A 19,157-nucleotide genomic window follows, 5' to 3' on the forward strand; every position below is an offset into this window, starting at 1 on the left:
CCCCTGTCCAGTGGCTCTGACTTTCAGCACAGCTAGCTCACAGGCCCTGTGCCCAAGGCCCTCTGCTTTCACAGGTGGGCGATTGTGATCCTGGGTGAGGGGACATGACTAGATGGACCAAGGCAGGACCCAGAGACTCTGCCACACTGTGGACACAAGAGCTCAGTCCCCAGGCAGTAGCTCTGTGGAGGACAGGGTGGTCCTTCCATGAGACCAGAACCATCACAGAGGACTTCGGTGGTACCATCAAGATGCCCAGGTCATCAGCTACCTACTTGAAAGCATCATTTGATTTGACAAAAATCCCAGTGTTAGTCACAAATGTAGATGGTTGCTTGGGATTTGTTATGATTCAGAAATTCAACTTAACAAGCACTTACCCAGGGGAATTATAGATGAACAAGAGGTGGTCTCTACACTTCCAGTTGCTCAGTCAACAGAGGCAACATCCTTAAATAATGCCTGTGGAAGGCAGGCTGAGAAAGGTGGTACAATAGAAGTACAGACTTGCATCCATTAGGAGTTGTGTTCCGCTTTGAGTAAGAGACCGAAATACAGTGCATTAAACAACAGAGGGGTTGGTTGTTGTTTCATGTAGAAGAGCTCTGGAGGCAGGTGGCCCAGGGCTGGTATAGTCAGCTGCAAGATGTCATTAGTGATGTCCATCCTCAAAATCCCCTCATGATCACGAGATGACTGCTCAGCTCCAGCCATCCTGTCCATATTCTCCTGGCCAGAGAAATGAGGAAGAGTGCAAGAGATGCCTTCCAGCTGAGTCAGCCCCACGTCTTAAGAAACTTCTCCAAAAGCTCTTCCCACCAACTTTTACTTATACCCTACCAACCAGAACTTAGTCCCATGACCACACCCACAAAACCAGTTTCTCATTAAGTCAGGAACAAGGAGACAGGGGATTTGGGTAGTCACTTGGAAGTCTCTGCCACAAAGTGCAAAGTGATGATTGGGAAAGAAAGATTAATTCTGAATGAAAAGGTCTGGGAGTATTTCCTTGGGGTCCTGAGATTTTAGCCAGGCCTTGAAAAATGGGTTGATTTCAAGAAATAGCTATATGGGTGGTGGGGGGGAAGAGAACGGCCTTCCAGACAGAGAAAACAGTCTGAGCAAAGACCCAGAAGCTCAGGAGAGCCAAGAAGTTCAGGAGTCAACCAAGTGCCTGGAGTACCGGGGGTGTCGGCGCTGGGGGGTGGAGCAAGAGAGAAGGATGCTGAGCTGGGTCAAGTCGATTTGAGTTCTCAGTGCCAGGCCAAGGACTTTGGACTTTATTCTGGATTCGTTAGGGAGGGCTTGGGGCAGTTTGTTCTAACAGCATAAGTAAAAGCAGTCATGATTCATCCTGAGGTATGCATCTTGCTCCTCAGCCTTCATGTCCCAGCCACATGGACCTCACTAGAAACAACTGATACCAGATCTAAGTCACCCAGCATCCCCAGGCCAGAGCTGAGAGGACAACTGCACTCTCTGAGAAGTATAGCATGGAGGTTAGAGACAGAGTCTGGAGCCAGACAGCCTGGGTTCAAATCCTGCCTCTACCACTTACCTGCTGTGGCACCTTGGGCAATTTACACAACCTCTCTGTGCCTCAGTTTCCCAATCTGTAAATGGAAATGATTAAAAATGGTTCCTACCTCATAGGGCTGATGAAAAGATGAACAATGCCTGGCTCTTAGGATGTGCTTTTAGGATTAGCTGTTGTTATTAGTATGGCCTTGGCTCCAGCATTGTCTCTGCCTGACCACTGCCTCTCTGACGAGTGACCTGACCTTCCCTTGTGTCCCCTCTGAGGAGCAGTATGAAGAGAGGTTTCTTCAGGAAGAAACCGTGTCCCAGCAGATCAACTCCATCAAGCTCCTGCAGACGCGGCCACTGGCTCCACCAGAGGTGGTGAAGCCTCAGCGGCCCCTGCAGAGGCAGGTCCACCTGAGGGGCCGGCCGGCCTCCAAGCCCACCGTCATTCGGGGCATTACCTACTACAAAGCCAAGGACCCTGAGGAGGAGAATGACATCGAAGAGCATCGTGAGTTGGGGTCAGCAGGGCCGCCCCCCAGAGGCAGGGCAAGGGACGGAGTCACCACTTGGACCCTGTGGAGGTGTACTTCCCGTGAGGCACACACCCTTTTTGCAGTTTGATTACTACTGTGGCCACGCAGAGCCAGTTCACTTACCTGAGAATTCCCTGCAGTTACAAATTATCCAGAGTTCTTATGGCCTTTCCTCACAACTTGCTGAGCGCCCTGGGGCAAGTCACTTGCCTTCTCTGGGCTTGCAGAGGACCACAAGGCAGAACATGGCTGAGCCAGAAGGGACTTCAGTGCCCTGGAGTCCAGTCCTCCCCATTCGCAGATGAGGACCCTGAGGCATAGAGGCGAATGACTCACTCACAGCCACACAGTGGGCTTCTCCCACCTGTTCCTTGTCCAGGGGCCCTGGGCTTCCTGACCGAGACTCCAGCACATGCTGGACCCCTTTTATCTCTGTCTCTCTTATTTTTTCACAGAAAACAGATATTCCCTTTTACCTCATCTTTATCTTGTTTCCCTAACACTTCCTCTTCCCTCCTTTGTCTGCTGTCTCTCCCTGCCCAGCACCCCAGGAGGCCCCACTCTTCCTCTCTCTCCACTCTGCCAGAGCGAGGGCCAGTTCCTCCCATCAGGTCCTTCTCAGCGGCCTCCTGACTCATCCACCTGCTCTGCCTCTACCTTCTTACAGTTTCTGCTCACCCAGTCGCTGGCATAATCATTTTCCCATTTTTAACTGTTTGTAGCCTTTTTAAAGTATTAATTTGTGGGAGTTCCCTGGTAGTCTAGTGGTTAGGATTCGGCGCTTTCACTGCCATGGCCCGGGTTCAATCCCTGGTCTGGGAACTGAGATTCCCACAAGCTGCGCAGCGTGGCCAAAATAAATAAATAAATAATTGGTGTGTGGGGTTTTTATATTCTGGAACAAGTCCTGTCAGTCGTACATATTGCAGATATTTTCTTCCTGCCCGTGGCTTGTATTTTCAGTTCCTTAATGGTGTTTCTGATGAGCAGATAAAATCCAGTTGAACAATTATGTCTTTTGTGGTTAGACCTCTTTGTGTCCTTCCTAAGAAATCTCTGCCTCCTCATATTCCTTCTCTGCTCAAAACCCTGCAGACTGCCCCATTTCACTTGGAATAAACACTGAAGTCCAAACACAACAGCCAAACGCCACATGACTTGGCTCCCGTGTTCTCTCTGACCTCTGTCCACCTCACTGCTCCTCAGCCTCGGCAGACATGTTCTGGCCCCAGGGCCTTTGCACTGCTGCTGTTTTCCCCCTAGTATACTCTTCCCCTGACAGCTGCTTGGCTAACTCCCTCACTCCTTCAAGCCTCTGCTCATCTCTCCATCCCACTGAGTCCCATCTTGACTCCTTTATCCATTACTGCAAGTTTCTCTTTCCTTCCCTTCTCCTCACCCTACTAGACATTTTTTCATAGCACCTTCAAATGTACAATCTATGTATTGTTTGGTGTCTCCACCACTAGATAGAAGCTTTGCGAGGGCAGGATCTTTTTTTTGCTCATCGTTCTTGTGCATGTGCTCCATAGAAACCTACTGAATGAATGACTGACTTCCTCCCAGGTTTCGTAGCCCGTGGCTGTGCGTCCTCTAGGTGGCCCCTGGGTCCCAGGTGGAGGATAGCAGTAGACTATTCAGAGAGACCCTCCAGGAAATGCTTCCCTCTGTGCTCCTTTTCACCGGCTTCTTCTAAATCCCACCTGGGCTCTATCTCTAAATCAGGGCATCACGTTGAGGAAAGAAACCCTCATTAATCTGCCACATGCCACATGCCCCAGTTCCTCTCCCCCGTCACAAATGCACCTGTGTTTGTTTCCCAGAAGATGAGTTTTTCAGCGGTGAACACGGAATGGATTTGCTGGTTGAAGATCAGCTTCTGAGACACAAGCACCTGCTGACCAGTGCCACCCGGAGGCCAGTAGCCACCCGTCACAATGCTGCTGTGACGACTGATGCTGACACTCAGACCACAGCCCTGCTTTCTGCACAGCCGCAGGCCTCGACCTCAGCTGCCAGCGTCCCTGACCCTACTCTCTCTGCCTCAGTTGAAAAATTCTCAACACCACTCCAAACCACCTCAGTGTTTCCAGATCCCACAGGGGAGGCAGTCCTTAAACCTTTTACTCAGGTACCAGCCACAACCGTGGCCCACACAGCCACCCAGCGACCTCCAGCCTCAGCGCCTCCATCAGTGGCTCCCGAGGATGCATTTGTAGAGGCTACGCACACAGCCCCGGTGCCTCCCCCGCCAGTCAGGACAGACTCACTGGGAAAAGATGCTACTGCTGGGCAGGGCACAGCCCCCCTTAGCCCCACCCTGAGCCCCGAGGAAGAAGATGACATACGGAATGTCATAGGTGAGTTCATTCTACCTGGCTTGGGTCTCCTGCTCAAATGAAGGGCAGAGCCTGGAAATGGCTTGAAAGGAGAGTGGGGATTCAGATGGTCCAACTGCTTCATAAAGAAAGGCAAGTGGAGTTACACCTTTTGGCCAATGATCAGTTTTAACATCTAGGGTCTATGTATTCAAAATGTGCCGGTGATAAGAGTGGGAAACTCCTTTCTAAAATGTAAGTAAATTAATGGAGCCAAGATCTCAGCTTCATTAATAAATTTTATAAACATTTGTCAAGTGCTGGTGTACTAGGCTTTGTGATGGGTATTGGGTATTTAGTTATTTAGTGATGACTAAGTTTTCTGCAGTATGTTTAGCAGGCCATGAACTAACAATAGATTCTTATGTGGGCAGAGGAATCCCAGAATAATAAGAATGGGAACAGGGGAATAACCGGTGCAGTGGGCCCCAGGGGAAAATCTCACGAGCCCTCAGCCTTAGAAAGCATGGAAACATTGTGGCATCATGTGATAAATGCTGTAACAGAGGAATGGAGAAACAGAGACATGAAAGAGGGAGCAGCAGCTTGGCCTGGCTGCTAAGAAGGCTGGGGAAGCTTTTCTAAGGAGGTATTCTTTGAACTGGGTTTTGAAGGATGAACAGGAGTTTTCTTTCTTATTGATTTATTTATTTATTTTTGGCTGTGTTGGGTCTTCGTTTCTGTGCAAGGGCTTTCTCTAGTTGTGGCGAGCGGGGGCCACTCTTCATCACGGTGCGTGGGCCTCTCAATGTCATGGCCTCTCTTGTTGAGGAGCACAAGCTCCAGATGCGCAGGCTCAGTAGTTGTGGCTCACGGGCCTAGTTGCTCCACGGCATGTAGGATCTTCCCAGACCAGGGCTCGAACCCGTGTCCCCTGCATTGGCAGGCGGATTCTCAACCACTGCGCCACCAGGGAAGCCCCAACAGGAGTTTTCTAAGTAGAGAATTCTTCTGACTATTAGGTCTAAAGGAGCAGGGTATGTTCCAGAAGCACAGAGAATACAGCCCTGTTCTGTGCCTGGGAGCTCCATGGCCACAAGATGACTCTGAGAACAGTGAACTGTGAGAGTGTGTGTGTGTGTGGTGTCGGGGGCGAGGGTGGGGGGAGGAACAACTAGAAAAGGAAATGAGACCTGGCTACAGATGTCTCTCCCAAAAAGAACTAAACCAAACATTCATTACATCATCATCCATAGTGATTGAGAAATAACACTATTGAATAATAATTTCATTAAAAATATACTTGATTTGACAGAAGACGTGATTTGCTTTATACCTGTCTTTCCCTTCTTCCCATTTTCTGCTCCCTTGGCAGCCTCTTTCCCAATTCCTCCTCAGAATAAGGTGCCAGCTACGCCAGACAGATGGTGGAAGGAGCACCTGCCAGGAGCCAAACACCTGGTTATAGCCTGGTCTCTGCCGCTGACAGCTGTGTGACCTTGGCCAAATCTCTGCCCGTCTGTGGGTCTCAGAAATTAGAAATTTGCTAAAGACTGTTTTCTCCATTATATTCTGTGGTTTTCTGCAGTAAGTTTATCAGGCCATGGTATAGCAAGGGATTCCTATTGGGTGAAACATCCCAGAATAATGGCAAGAAAATAACCAAATGGACCCCAGGGCAAAATCTCATGAACCTTGGCCTGGAGGAAGCTAAGCAAGAAGACAGTTCTTGAGCCACAGAGGTTGGGGTGGGAGGAGAGAATGTTTTTCTTTTCCTTTCTTTTGCTTCCATGACGGGAGCAAGCTGACCATAGAGTAGAAAAGGTCCATTCCTCACTGCATGGATGATCAATTCTGAAGCTGCGGGTCCTGCTCAATTTCTGCAGCATGCCCCAGGGTCTGAGCAGAGGTTCCCAGTTCCAAACTGGCTCTGGGCAGCCTTGACCATGCTCATGGGCCCAGCACTCCATCTCCTCTTCTGCCATGGGAATGAGCTCCCCGGGGGGCCCCCATACCACCACCAATTGGGTAGGAGGGATGGTTCCTCCAGAAACTTAGACAGCTGCCCGTCACTATCCCTCCACAGATGGATAGAATACTAACAGTGAAGACAGGCTACGGGTACATCTGCACGCCTTGTATGTCCTCAGCGATGGTGTTTGCCGGCCTGGAAGCCTCTTCCCTTGGTGACTTCCTAGCCAGGGGTGGAATTCTCCACTGTCTCCACAATCCACCTGCCTACCCTGGGTGTTGCCACCAGTGGGCTTTTCTGGTGTAACTCCCGACATGCACCTTTCTGGGGTTCTGAGGATGCCACCCCCTCCATTAGCCTGACTGAGATGCTGATTCCCAGACAGGAGAAACCCTGTGTCCTAGCCACTGTTTACCTGGTGGTAGGAATGGGAGACAGGGATACATTTTCTCTTGTTGTTCAATATTCTATTCAACCAGAATAACATCGTCACAGAGGATGTAAGCTTCTGCTTAAAGACTGGCCTCTAGGATTTTTCAGAAGAGCTGGGGTTCTTTTTTTTTTTTTTAATTTTTATTTTATATTGGACTATAGTTGATTAACAATGTTGTGTTAGTTTCGGGTGTACAGCAAAGTGATTTTGTTATACATATACATGTATCTATTCTTTTTCAAATTCTTTTCCCATTTAGGTTATTACAGGATATTGAGCAGAGTTCCCTCTGCTATACTGTAGGTCCTTGTTGGTTATCTATTTTAAATCAAGCAGTGTGTACATGTCAATCCCAAACTCCCAATTTATCCCTTCCCCCCACCCTTCCCCCCTGATAACCATAAGTTCACTCTCTGTGAGTCTGTTTCTATTTTGTAAATAAGTTCATTTGTATCTTTTTTTTTAGATTCCGCATATAAGCGATATCATATGATATTTGTCTTTCTCTGTCTGACTTATTTCACGTAGCATGATAATCTCCAGGTTCATCCATGTTGCTGCAGATGGCATTATTTCATTCTTTTTAGTGGCTGAGTAATATTCCATTGTCTATACGTACCACATCTTCTTTATCCATTCATCTGTCTTACACAGAGGATGTAAGTTTCTGCTTAAAGACTGGCCTGTAGGATTTTTCAAAAGAGCTGAAGTTCTTGCCTTTTATGTCTACTGCAGAAAAAAAACACAGGGATGTGGACACAGATATAAGTGCTTCTTCAAATACCAAGGGATGAAAAGTGGGGGTGGCACAGAGAGAAGGGTGGCTGTTTAGGCAATGTGGAGTCTTGGCAAGTTTTTTCAGGAATCACTTTTAATCATGTATCACTGTCAAGTGCTTCTCTCAGGCTGCTGTTAGTGTGGTTGGGATTTCTTTTCTGGAACCTTCTCTGCAGACTTCCTGCCTGCCTGTGCCTGGCCAAGTAGGACTACATGTAGTCATCATTTAAATAAAAATCATTTGGCTGAAACCAACACAGACCACTGATTTGTTGCCTGTGAAAGGTTGCTTGCTGTTTTCTGAGCCTGGCAATTTTGACTTTGAGCTGTCTGAGTGCTTTTAAATGGGGCTGCTTTTAAAAGGAACATCCTATCCCATGGTTTCTAAACCTGGTTTTGTAATACCCTAAAAGGTCCACCATTTTCCTCAGGGGAATTGTAAAACTCTCAGAAAAATTCCCAAAACAAGCAAATTGGAATTAACTTTTGGCCAACGCATGGTAGCTCTAGGACAGGAGAGGAAAAATGCCGTCAGTGATGGGAGCCGGGGCTCAGGAAGGGAAGGGACGGGACGGGAGCGGTCCCCATCCTCAGTGTCTGGGAGAGGTCTGCTCAGGCTACCGCAGAGGAAGAGAACACTTGTGCCACGTTGCCAAGACTTTTCAGAGTCCCAGACTTTAAGGACTGCAACTCCTGCTGCACGTGTTAGAAGAGGCTGCTTTGGGGCGGGGGAGTGGGAAGGAGCAAAGAGGACAGTCAGGATGACAGCACTACCAGAGAGCCTGCCTCACGGTCGAACCTAGGAAATATGATTGGCTAAAGACTGTCTCCTTCACAAAGTAAACCACCTTAACAATCCCCGAGGCCTGGCCAGCCACTGGCTGTGGGCACGAGATGGCCAGCCGGCCTGCCACATGTCAGCGGGCCTGGTCTGAGGCAGCCTGAGGAAGGTGGTGCTGACACGGGCAGGGGCAGGGCTATAGCCAGACCCTCCACGGCACCCAGACTCGGGACCAAGAAGTTGTCCCAGTTGGCTGCCCTGAGTCACTTGACAGGCAGCTTTCCCGACCCCCAACTCCAAAGGCACACTCTGCTCTCAGTCTCTTTGCTGGGGCACCTCACCAGCCCCCTGAAACCACGAGGAAGTTCAGTCAGAACACAGAGGCCGCTGGCCCTAGAAACAAGACAAGAAAGTGGAGATGTTCCTTGTAAATGGATAAGGAATAAAGTCTGTGCCTCTCTACAAGGATGAAGCGTCCACTCCTAATTCACTCAGCCCCACGCCGTGCTGGCTGTGAAAGGGAGTGAGCTCTGGTCACTTCTGCAGAGGGGTCACCGTGAGGGGGATACGGGTGACGAAAGTGGCCAGGGCTGGCAAGCGGCAAAGTATGCAGTCCAGTGGAGACTGTCTTTGGTTCTGAGGGTGGAGCTCCATTTCCGAGTGTGGCTCCCAGGCCAGAACAGACAGCATGAGCCTGTGCGGGCATGGGGGGTGGGAGGTCAGGGCGATTAAAGAACGCCCATCGTCCTGGCATACACAGGGCAACGTAAGGGAGAGGAGCCTGCTGATGAAGGGAGTAGGACATTGGGACTTACATCTAAAAGTGGTACAGAGGGTTCTAAGCGGGGGGACTCTATTCAGATTTGTCAATTTAAGGAAAGTACCGGGTGCTGATGACGCGCAGGTTCTGTAGGTGTTGGTCGTGCAGAGGCAGATGAGGCAGCATCCCTGACCTGGAGTTGCCACAAGCTTGTATATGAGACACATAAACACCATTTCAACTCAGGGTGGTGAGTGAATGCATAGGGTGCTTTGGGGTCAGAGACACTCTCTTCTGAAAAGAGAAGCTGACCTAGCTGTCTTGAGGGATGAGGAAAAAACAGCCGGGAAGGAAGGTAGCACTGCAGTGAGAAGGACCAGAGCCGGCAAGAGCCCCAGGAGTGAACCAGTTTGGTCAGGGCCAAACTGTTTGGTCAAGCCCAAACTATACAAAATGCGAAGGCATTTTGTATAGCCCAGGGCAAAATGAAAACATAGAGCCCCTCGTTCAAAGAGTTCATTTGTGTCGTAGTTTAGATTCCACATATAAGCGATATCATATGATATTTGTCTTTCTCTGTCTGACTTATTTCACGTAGCATGATAATCTCCAGGTTCATCCATGTTGCTGCAGATGGCATTATTTCATTCTTTTTAGTGGCTGAGTAATATTCCATTGTCTATACGTACCACATCTTCTTTATCCATTCATCTGTCTTACACAGAGGATGTAAGTTTCTGCTTAAAGACTGGCCTGTAGGATTTTTCAAAAGAGCTGAAGTTCTTGCCTTTTATGTCTACTGCAGAAAAAAAACACAGGGATGTGGACACAGATATAAGTGCTTCTTCAAATACCAAGGGATGAAAAGTGGGGGTGGCACAGAGAGAAGGGTGGCTGTTTAGGCAATGTGGAGTCTTGGCAAGTTTTTTCAGGAATCACTTTTAATCATGTATCACTGTCAAGTGCTTCTCTCAGGCTGCTGTTAGTGTGGTTGGGATTTCTTTTCTGGAACCTTCTCTGCAGACTTCCTGCCTGCCTGTGCCTGGCCAAGTAGGACTACATGTAGTCATCATTTAAATAAAAATCATTTGGCTGAAACCAACACAGACCACTGATTTGTTGCCTGTGAAAGGTTGCTTGCTGTTTTCTGAGCCTGGCAATTTTGACTTTGAGCTGTCTGAGTGCTTTTAAATGGGGCTGCTTTTAAAAGGAACATCCTATCCCATGGTTTCTAAACCTGGTTTTGTAATACCCTAAAAGGTCCACCATTTTCCTCAGGGGAATTGTAAAACTCTCAGAAAAATTCCCAAAACAAGCAAATTGGAATTAACTTTTGGCCAACGCATGGTAGCTCTAGGACAGGAGAGGAAAAATGCCGTCAGTGATGGGAGCCGGGGCTCAGGAAGGGAAGGGACGGGACGGGAGCGGTCCCCATCCTCAGTGTCTGGGAGAGGTCTGCTCAGGCTACCGCAGAGGAAGAGAACACTTGTGCCACGTTGCCAAGACTTTTCAGAGTCCCAGACTTTAAGGACTGCAACTCCTGCTGCACGTGTTAGAAGAGGCTGCTTTGGGGCGGGGGAGTGGGAAGGAGCAAAGAGGACAGTCAGGATGACAGCACTACCAGAGAGCCTGCCTCACGGTCGAACCTAGGAAATATGATTGGCTAAAGACTGTCTCCTTCACAAAGTAAACCACCTTAACAATCCCCGAGGCCTGGCCAGCCACTGGCTGTGGGCACGAGATGGCCAGCCGGCCTGCCACATGTCAGCGGGCCTGGTCTGAGGCAGCCTGAGGAAGGTGGTGCTGACACGGGCAGGGGCAGGGCTATAGCCAGACCCTCCACGGCACCCAGACTCGGGACCAAGAAGTTGTCCCAGTTGGCTGCCCTGAGTCACTTGACAGGCAGCTTTCCCGACCCCCAACTCCAAAGGCACACTCTGCTCTCAGTCTCTTTGCTGGGGCACCTCACCAGCCCCCTGAAACCACGAGGAAGTTCAGTCAGAACACAGAGGCCGCTGGCCCTAGAAACAAGACAAGAAAGTGGAGATGTTCCTTGTAAATGGATAAGGAATAAAGTCTGTGCCTCTCTACAAGGATGAAGCGTCCACTCCTAATTCACTCAGCCCCACGCCGTGCTGGCTGTGAAAGGGAGTGAGCTCTGGTCACTTCTGCAGAGGGGTCACCGTGAGGGGGATACGGGTGACGAAAGTGGCCAGGGCTGGCAAGCGGCAAAGTATGCAGTCCAGTGGAGACTGTCTTTGGTTCTGAGGGTGGAGCTCCATTTCCGAGTGTGGCTCCCAGGCCAGAACAGACAGCATGAGCCTGTGCGGGCATGGGGGGTGGGAGGTCAGGGCGATTAAAGAACGCCCATCGTCCTGGCATACACAGGGCAACGTAAGGGAGAGGAGCCTGCTGATGAAGGGAGTAGGACATTGGGACTTACATCTAAAAGTGGTACAGAGGGTTCTAAGCGGGGGGACTCTATTCAGATTTGTCAATTTAAGGAAAGTACCGGGTGCTGATGACGCGCAGGTTCTGTAGGTGTTGGTCGTGCAGAGGCAGATGAGGCAGCATCCCTGACCTGGAGTTGCCACAAGCTTGTATATGAGACACATAAACACCATTTCAACTCAGGGTGGTGAGTGAATGCATAGGGTGCTTTGGGGTCAGAGACACTCTCTTCTGAAAAGAGAAGCTGACCTAGCTGTCTTGAGGGATGAGGAAAAAACAGCCGGGAAGGAAGGTAGCACTGCAGTGAGAAGGACCAGAGCCGGCAAGAGCCCCAGGAGTGAACCAGTTTGGTCAGGGCCAAACTGTTTGGTCAAGCCCAAACTATACAAAATGCGAAGGCATTTTGTATAGCCCAGGGCAAAATGAAAACATAGAGCCCCTCGTTCAAAGAGCAGGAGAGGGGCTTCCCTGGTGGCGCAGTGGTTGAGAGTCCGCCTACCGATGCAGGGGACGCGGGTTCGTGCCCCGGTCCGGGAAGATCCCACATGCCGCGGAGCGTCTGGGGCTGAGCCTGCGCGTCCGGAGCCTGCGCTCCGCAACGGGAGAGGCCACAGCGGTGAGAGTCCCGTGTACCGCAAAAAAAAAAAAAAAAAAAAAAAAAAAAAAGAGCAGGAGAAAAGTGCCATTTAAGGTAGTCAGTATAAAGCTGTTTCCTTTCTTCTCTGGCTTCTCTCTCTCACTTGGTTTTTTTCTTTGGATTTCATGCGATTGTAAGTAAAGGAATATTAAAAACTTGAATAGCATGAATTTTATCATATTGTGCACTGCCAGTTTTCAATGCAAAGGTCAGATTGTTTAACTCATGTAGAGTCCACCAAAATGACGGTATTTCATGGCTCCTAACATTCGTATGCATTTTTGTGCCTAGCAGACCAGTGGAAACACTTACACAAAACTAGCTCATCTGTTTCTGTTTCACTTCTTAATAGGAGTACACTTTACCAGCACTCCCTACTTTTGGCTTACTGAGTAAGGAAGACTAAAAAGAAAAGAAACTATGAGTTGCCCTATCTTTCCCTTTTCTATGTCATTTTCAGCATGAGTTGTTGGCTAATATGAGCAAATAATACAAGTAAGAAAGAATATGATAGGGTTATTTGGTTATTTATGCTTCTTAGAGCACCACTGCCTTCTTTCTGCGTTCAAAACAAGTTCGGTTTCAAATGGAAATTGTGGCCTCTGGGGCTGTCGGGCCCCACATACTCAGTCATAGGGACAACACACCTGCCTTGTCTTCACTTTGAGTCTCGCTGGACTCCCACACGCAGTGGGTCCACCTGTGTTCACTGGGCATAGCAAATGCTGCAGAGGTGGAGGGAAAGGGCAGAGAGATGAAGAGGTTGGAGACAGCAACCAATGGGTGTGTGGGTGGAGGAGAGGGGGATATCAGGGAGGACCACAAGGCTCCTGGCTTGGTTAACGGTGTGCCATGCCTTTCTCCAGGACAGAGAGTACAGGAGGAACAGGCTGTGAATTGAAGCAGATGAATTCCATTTTTAATCCGTTAAGTTTGAGGAATCAGGAGGACACACAGGAGAGAAATGTCTAGTAGGGGTTGGGTGTCTGGTGCTCAGAAACAAACGCCGGGCTGTATAAGAGCTGAGTGTGCCCAGGGAACACAGGAAGAACAAGAAGATAAGGGGCTAAAAGTGGGGCTCTAAGGGATAACATCTGAAAGGTGGGCAGAAAAGAGAACCAGCCAAAGGCAGCATGACCAGGGCGGTGAGTGGGGACCAGGAGAGCGGGGTGTGAAAGCCCAGTGAACGAGGCGGGTGGGGGGAGGTGGGCGGGGGTTTCAGACCAAAGACAGGCTTGACTAGAATAAAAAGACCGGAGAGCGTCCCTGATGGACAGTGTGTAAGCATTGAAGGCAGCCATCAGGTGAGGAGTTGAGGCGTGTGTGGGCTCCCCTGCACCCTGCAGGAGAGGCCTGCTGCGTGAACACTGGAGAGCCCCAGAGGGCACGGGAGTCTCTTGTTTGCTGATTTCTTTGTGTTAGATGGCAAGATTTGAGCAGGTTTATATGCTGAGAGGAAGAGCCCCTACTTTTCAGACCCCGGGGACCTTTGATGCAGGGCCAGCTGTCTCCCAGGACTCTCGATGACTAAATGAGTTAATACATAGAGACGGCTTAGGAAGTGTTCCCCGTCATCAAGCTTCGGGGGAACACTTCTAAGATGAGTTGCAGGCAGCACTGTCTTTTCTCTTCAGTGCCTTCGAACTATCTCCCTCCCTTCTCTCATTACCCGTGAAAAGGAGTAGACATGCTGTGTCTTCTCTCCAAGGCTGACAGTTTGCTGCCAAGGGTGGGAGCATCTGAATGGCCCCAGATTCTCAGACCTGGGTCTGGGCCTCATGGTTTACTGATCTCCCTTGAACCTGTCTTCAAATGCTCTCAAACCACACTTGTCTGTCCCACTGTTCCTGCCTGTGCTGGACTACCCTGTGGGCTGCCGGCATTTGCTCTGAGGGCATGTGGAGATACAGCCTGAGGTCCTGAAGCTGTAAGCTGGGACTCCCCTCTTCCTACAGAAATAAAGATGCCAGAAGCTGACTCCATCTGTATTAGTTTCCTAGGCCTCCTGTAACAAATTACCACAAACTTAATGGCTTAAACAATAGAAATTTATTCTCTAACAGTTCTGGAGGCCTGAAGGCTGAAATGAGTCTTATAGGACTAAAATCAAGGTGTCAGAAGGCTGTTTCCTTCCTGAAGCTCCAAGGGATAGTCCATTTCTTGCCTTTTTTAGCTTCAGGTGGCTGCCAGCATCCCTTGGCTTGTGGCCTCATCAGTCCAATCTTTGCTTCCATCATCAGGTTGCCTCCTCTTATGTAGTCAAATCTCCCTCTGCCTCCCTGTCATGAGGATACTTGTGATTGCAGTTAGGACCCACCTGGATCATACAAGATAGTCCCCCTAGGGCTTCCCTGGTGGTGCAGTGGTTGGGAGTCCGCCTGCCGATGCAGGGGACACGGGTTCGTGCCCCGGTCCGGGAAGATCCCACATGCCGCGGAGTGGCTGGGCCCGTGAGCCATGGCCGCTGAGCCTGCGCGTCCGGAGCCTGTGCTCCGCAACGGGAGAGGCCACAACAGTGAGAGGCCCACCTACCGCAAAAAAAAAAAAAAAAAAAAAAAAAAAAAGATAGTCCCCCTATCGCAACATAGTCTCTTTTGCCATAGAAGGTCACCTTCACAGGTTCCAGGGATCAAGACCTGGTTACCTTTGGGAGGCATTACTCAGCCTACCATACCATCATCAGAGTGCATTCTCCAAGCGCTCTTGTCAAGTAGGTAGGGCATATATTATACTTGTTTTACTGTGGAAGAAATTAAAGCTCTGTGACCTTTTAAAAGAAACACAGACTTTGGAGTCAGTAGCAGGGCCAAGACCAATGTCAGGCCTCTGTCTGCAAACCTGGGGCACATTCTATTGCCTCACGTTAAGCGCCTCTCATTGCAGAGCCTTAGTGCTGAGACAGGACCCTGCAGGGATTTGGGGGGCTGCCTGGGGCAACACGGTACATCGAAACTTAGATGAGTCCTGGCTTCCAGGAGCTCATCTGCAGTTTCCATATCTGGGCAGAGAGGTGGCATAGCCATGGCAGAAACCCCTGGCCTCACACAGCCATTTGTGGGGCTCTGGGCATGGGTTGGGGGCTGCCTCTCAGACAGGGAGTTGATGTCCTCACTGGGCTTTTCCAGGGGAAGGGGGCACATAAAAATGCCCCTCCCTGGGGATGGCACGCTAGGGCTCACCTTAGTTCTAAGGTGAACTAACCTTCTCCACTGGCAAGCCAGGGCCCTGCTCAGCACCAGGGAATGAGATATTTTCCATCAGACCTCCGTTGCCTGGGCTCAGCCAGAGCCTTCTATTTTATTGTCTTATGAGGCTTTGGCTGGTAGGCTCTGTTGTTTGTCTTACAGAGACCAAAACCCTCTCCTCTCTGTCGGACCAGGACCTAATAAACCCCACAGGGAGATGCCTGAACCCTGCCAATTGCACCCAGCTGTGGGCCCTGCCTGAGAAACAATGTTTATCCTACTTTCAGACGCCTGGCTGCCCCAGGCCTGGGGCCAAGGGCACAGCGCCTGCCCTGTCCTGCCAGCTCAGACCGCTATGGAGGAGCAGAACAGATGGAACAGATTGCAACAATTTGGAAGTGGGCGTGGCCTGGAGTTTAGAGAACCCTGAATCTGAACTGTAGCCCCTTACTCTTTGGTTCCACATGAATGTCAGGGACAAGTTACTCTCATTACAAGTTACTCTCATCACCGTTACCCATCAGTGCCCCAGTCCTGATGGCAGTTGGGGGGTATTCTGCTGGTCCCAGCTGCCAGGAGGAGGAGGAGGAAGTTGTAAAGCCTGGATTAATCTGCTTCTCCCGCCGCCCCCTCCATTGTCCTCCTCCCATCTCCTTCATGACCCACTATTGCAGAGACAAAAAGAGCACGGGCTCTCTGTAGTCACATGTTATTGCAGTATCATTCAGGGCCATGTTCAATAACAATACTGCATATTAAGCATGCAGGCAGGCTTTCAACTTGATTTAGAACCCAGCATAGTTCTAGCGGTCTTTTAGGGCCTCTCATGGGCACCAGGTCTCTCCAAAGAGTCACTCAGGATGGCATTGCAGAGTTCCTGTCCCCTTAAAGCAGACTTGACCTTTGAAGGAGTCTCCTACAGCCAGAGTAAGCTCCATATGTGGGAACTTGTTTCCCCGCCCCTCCAATTTCCCAGAAGGGGGCCCTGGCATCCTACCCACAGAGGCATAGGCTTGAGCACAGCTCTCTAGGACCCAGAAGGTGGGCCTCAGGGACATGACATACACTGCACAGTCAGGGCTGCTCTCTGCTGGTGGCCTGGGCCAAGCCCCTTGGGGTAGCTCAGTGGCTGGTGAAGCTCCATGTTCCTGGTCATACCTGTAAAGTCCTCTCCTCTGGTCACACATGTCATGCTGCCGTGTATTCATCCAAGTTTCAGAACATCTGCTCAGTGCCTGTGGCCTGCCAGACACTGTGTATTCTGAGGACTGAGGACACAAAGAGGAAAGCCACAGACCCTGCTCCCTGGGGCTTATGCTCTGGATGGGGGTGGGCTTTGAATCAGGAGAGAGATACACAAACACTGTTGAGACATAGGATGACAAGTCCTGTAAGAGAGGTACATTCACAGTACTATGGGAGCAGGATGGAATCCAATAAAAGGCTAGAATGGTTTTTCAGAGGAGGATGTGGTGTCAGAAAAGGGCATTGGAGCTTAGATCCTTGAGGGATGAGTTTGTAGGATTGAGAAGTAAGAGGACAGCAGGAGCAAAGCATGGTGGCATGAAAGTGGCCCAGGATGGTGACAGTAGATGGCTTCATAGGAGTAGAATATAGGAGAGATGAGAGGAGTAGCAGGGGATGATGCTGAGAAAATGTCTGGTGTCAGGTTGGCTATACAGGGCAGTAGAAGCCTGACGAGGAGTTTCAGACTCCAGTTGGCGGAGCCAGCAAGGGTTTTAGGGGCAGGGCGTTCTTCAGTCATTCAAACCTCTCCATCCACCTCTCCTCCATCAGGAAGGTGCAAGGACACCCTCTCCACAATCACGGGGCCAACCACGCAGAACACATACGGGCGGAATGAAGGGGCCTGGATGAAGGACCCCCTGGCCAAAGATGAGCGGATTTACGTAACCAATTATTACTATGGCAACACCCTGGTAGAGTTCCGGAACCTGGAGAACTTCAAACAAGGTACGTGATGTGGGTCCACCTTAGGGGGACCCTAAGGGGACCCTCCTTCCCCACTGTCTTCTGTTTTAATCATGGCCAGATCTCTTAGGGTGGAGACAGTGGACAAGAAGGGCAACGCCTTCTTCTGATGGTAAAAGGACCTTCTCTGGTAGCGGGATGTCCCTCTTCCACACTCCCTCACATTCTCTGCTCTCTCAGCCCTGCCCCTCCTTCCCAGTCCCTGGGACATGGGACAACCTGGAGTCTGGTCCAGAAAACAGTAGTGATACATCCTCCCTTTCCCATGGCCCTTGACAGTTTACAAACCATGCTCATGTACATTAGCACTCTGGATCCTTGAAACAGCTCAGTGAGGAGAGTGGAAATCGTTATTTCTAAATGACAGATGAGGATGCTATACAGAACTAGAAAGTGGCAGAACCAAGACACAAACGGTGGGCTCCAGACCTCAAGCCAATGGCACGTCCCATCTCTCTGGGCTGCCCCCACCCTGCCTGGCAGGTTGTCTCTGCACCGTTGCCCTCAAGCCTTCTGCCTTCTCACTGCCCACAGGTCGCTGGAGCAATTCCTACAAGCTCCCCTACAGCTGGATCGGCACGGGCCACGTGGTGTACAATGGTGCCTTCTACTACAACCGGGCCTTCACCCGCAACATCATCAAGTATGACCTGAAGCAGCGCTATGTGGCTGCCTGGGCCATGCTCCATGACGTGGCCTATGAGGAGGCCACACCCTGGAGGTGGCAGGGCCACTCGGACGTGGACTTTGCTGTGGATGAGAATGGCCTGTGGCTCATCTACCCGGCCCTGGACGACGAGGGCTTCAGCCAGGAGGTCATCGTCCTGAGCAAGCTCAACGCCATGGACCTGAGCACACAGAAGGAGACCACGTGGCGCACGGGGCTCCGGCGGAACTTCTACGGCAACTGCTTCGTCATCTGTGGGGTGCTGTACGCCGTGGACAGCTACAACCAGCGCAATGCCAACATCTCCTACGCCTTTGACACCCACACCAACACGCAGATCATCCCCAGGCTGCTGTTTGAGAATGAGTATTCCTACACCACCCAGATAGACTACAACCCCAAGGACCGCCTGCTCTACGCCTGGGACAATGGCCACCAGGTCACCTACCATGTCATCTTTGCCTACTGACACTCCTGTCCCCAGAAGCAGAAGTGCAGAGGGGCTACTGGCACCTTGTGTGTGTGTGTGGGGGGGTGTGTGTGTGTGTGTGTGGGTGTGGGTGTGTGTTGTTTAAAAAATATATATTATTTTGTATAATATTGCCAATGTAAAATGACAATTTGGGTCTATTTTTTTTATACGGATTGTAGATCAATCCATATGTGTAGTGTGGGTGTGTGGGTGTGTGTTGTTTAAAAAATATATATTATTTTGTATAATATTGCCAATGTAAAATGACAATTTGGGTCTATTTTTTTTATACGGATTGTAGATCAATCCATATGTGTATGTGCTGGTCTCATCCTCCATGGTTTATATTTTTGTGCAAATGAACTTCTCCTTTTGACCAGTAACCACCTTCCTTCAAACCCTCAACCCCCTCCAGCTCCCACATCTCGACCTGAGAAGGTTTCTTCATCTGGGTGATGCAGGCAGCTGGTACCAGGAGCAGGAGTGAAGGAGGCAAGAAAGAAGTGCTAAGGGGTGGGAAGAATTGTCTTATGTATTAGAGAAGTTTTTTTAAAAACCCAGAAAAAAATGCTTTTTTTTTAATAAAGAAGAAATTTAAATTCACCCCCCGTGCGTTTCTGTTTAGCACTGATATGACTGCCGGGGTTAGATC

The 19,157-nt window shown here is 50.0% G+C and overlaps 1 protein-coding gene across 3 annotated transcripts in view; it reads left to right on the top strand.

Annotated features, from left to right (window-relative positions):
• Positions 1 to 18,684, top strand: part of OLFML2B (olfactomedin like 2B) — a 40,340-nt gene extending 21,656 nt beyond the window's left edge. Inside the window, exons 5-8 of one of the 3 annotated variants that reach the window (XM_028488714.2) lie at positions 1,804 to 2,035; positions 3,884 to 4,420; positions 17,172 to 17,348; positions 17,901 to 18,684. In XM_028488714.2, coding sequence (XP_028344515.1) covers positions 1,804 to 2,035; positions 3,884 to 4,420; positions 17,172 to 17,348; positions 17,901 to 18,502 — 1,548 coding nt within the window. In that variant the 3' untranslated portion in view covers positions 18,503 to 18,684. The remainder of the gene's footprint in view (positions 1 to 1,803; positions 2,036 to 3,883; positions 4,421 to 17,171; positions 17,349 to 17,900) is intronic. The other 2 variants (XM_028488715.2, XM_007116663.4) reach the window with 2 other exon arrangements.
• Positions 18,685 to 19,157: the final 473 nt, after the last annotated feature.

This window comes from Physeter macrocephalus, chromosome 4 (assembly GCF_002837175.3).
Source record: "Physeter macrocephalus isolate SW-GA chromosome 4, ASM283717v5, whole genome shotgun sequence".
In the NCBI taxonomy this organism is placed as follows: Eukaryota; Metazoa; Chordata; class Mammalia; order Artiodactyla; family Physeteridae; genus Physeter; species Physeter macrocephalus.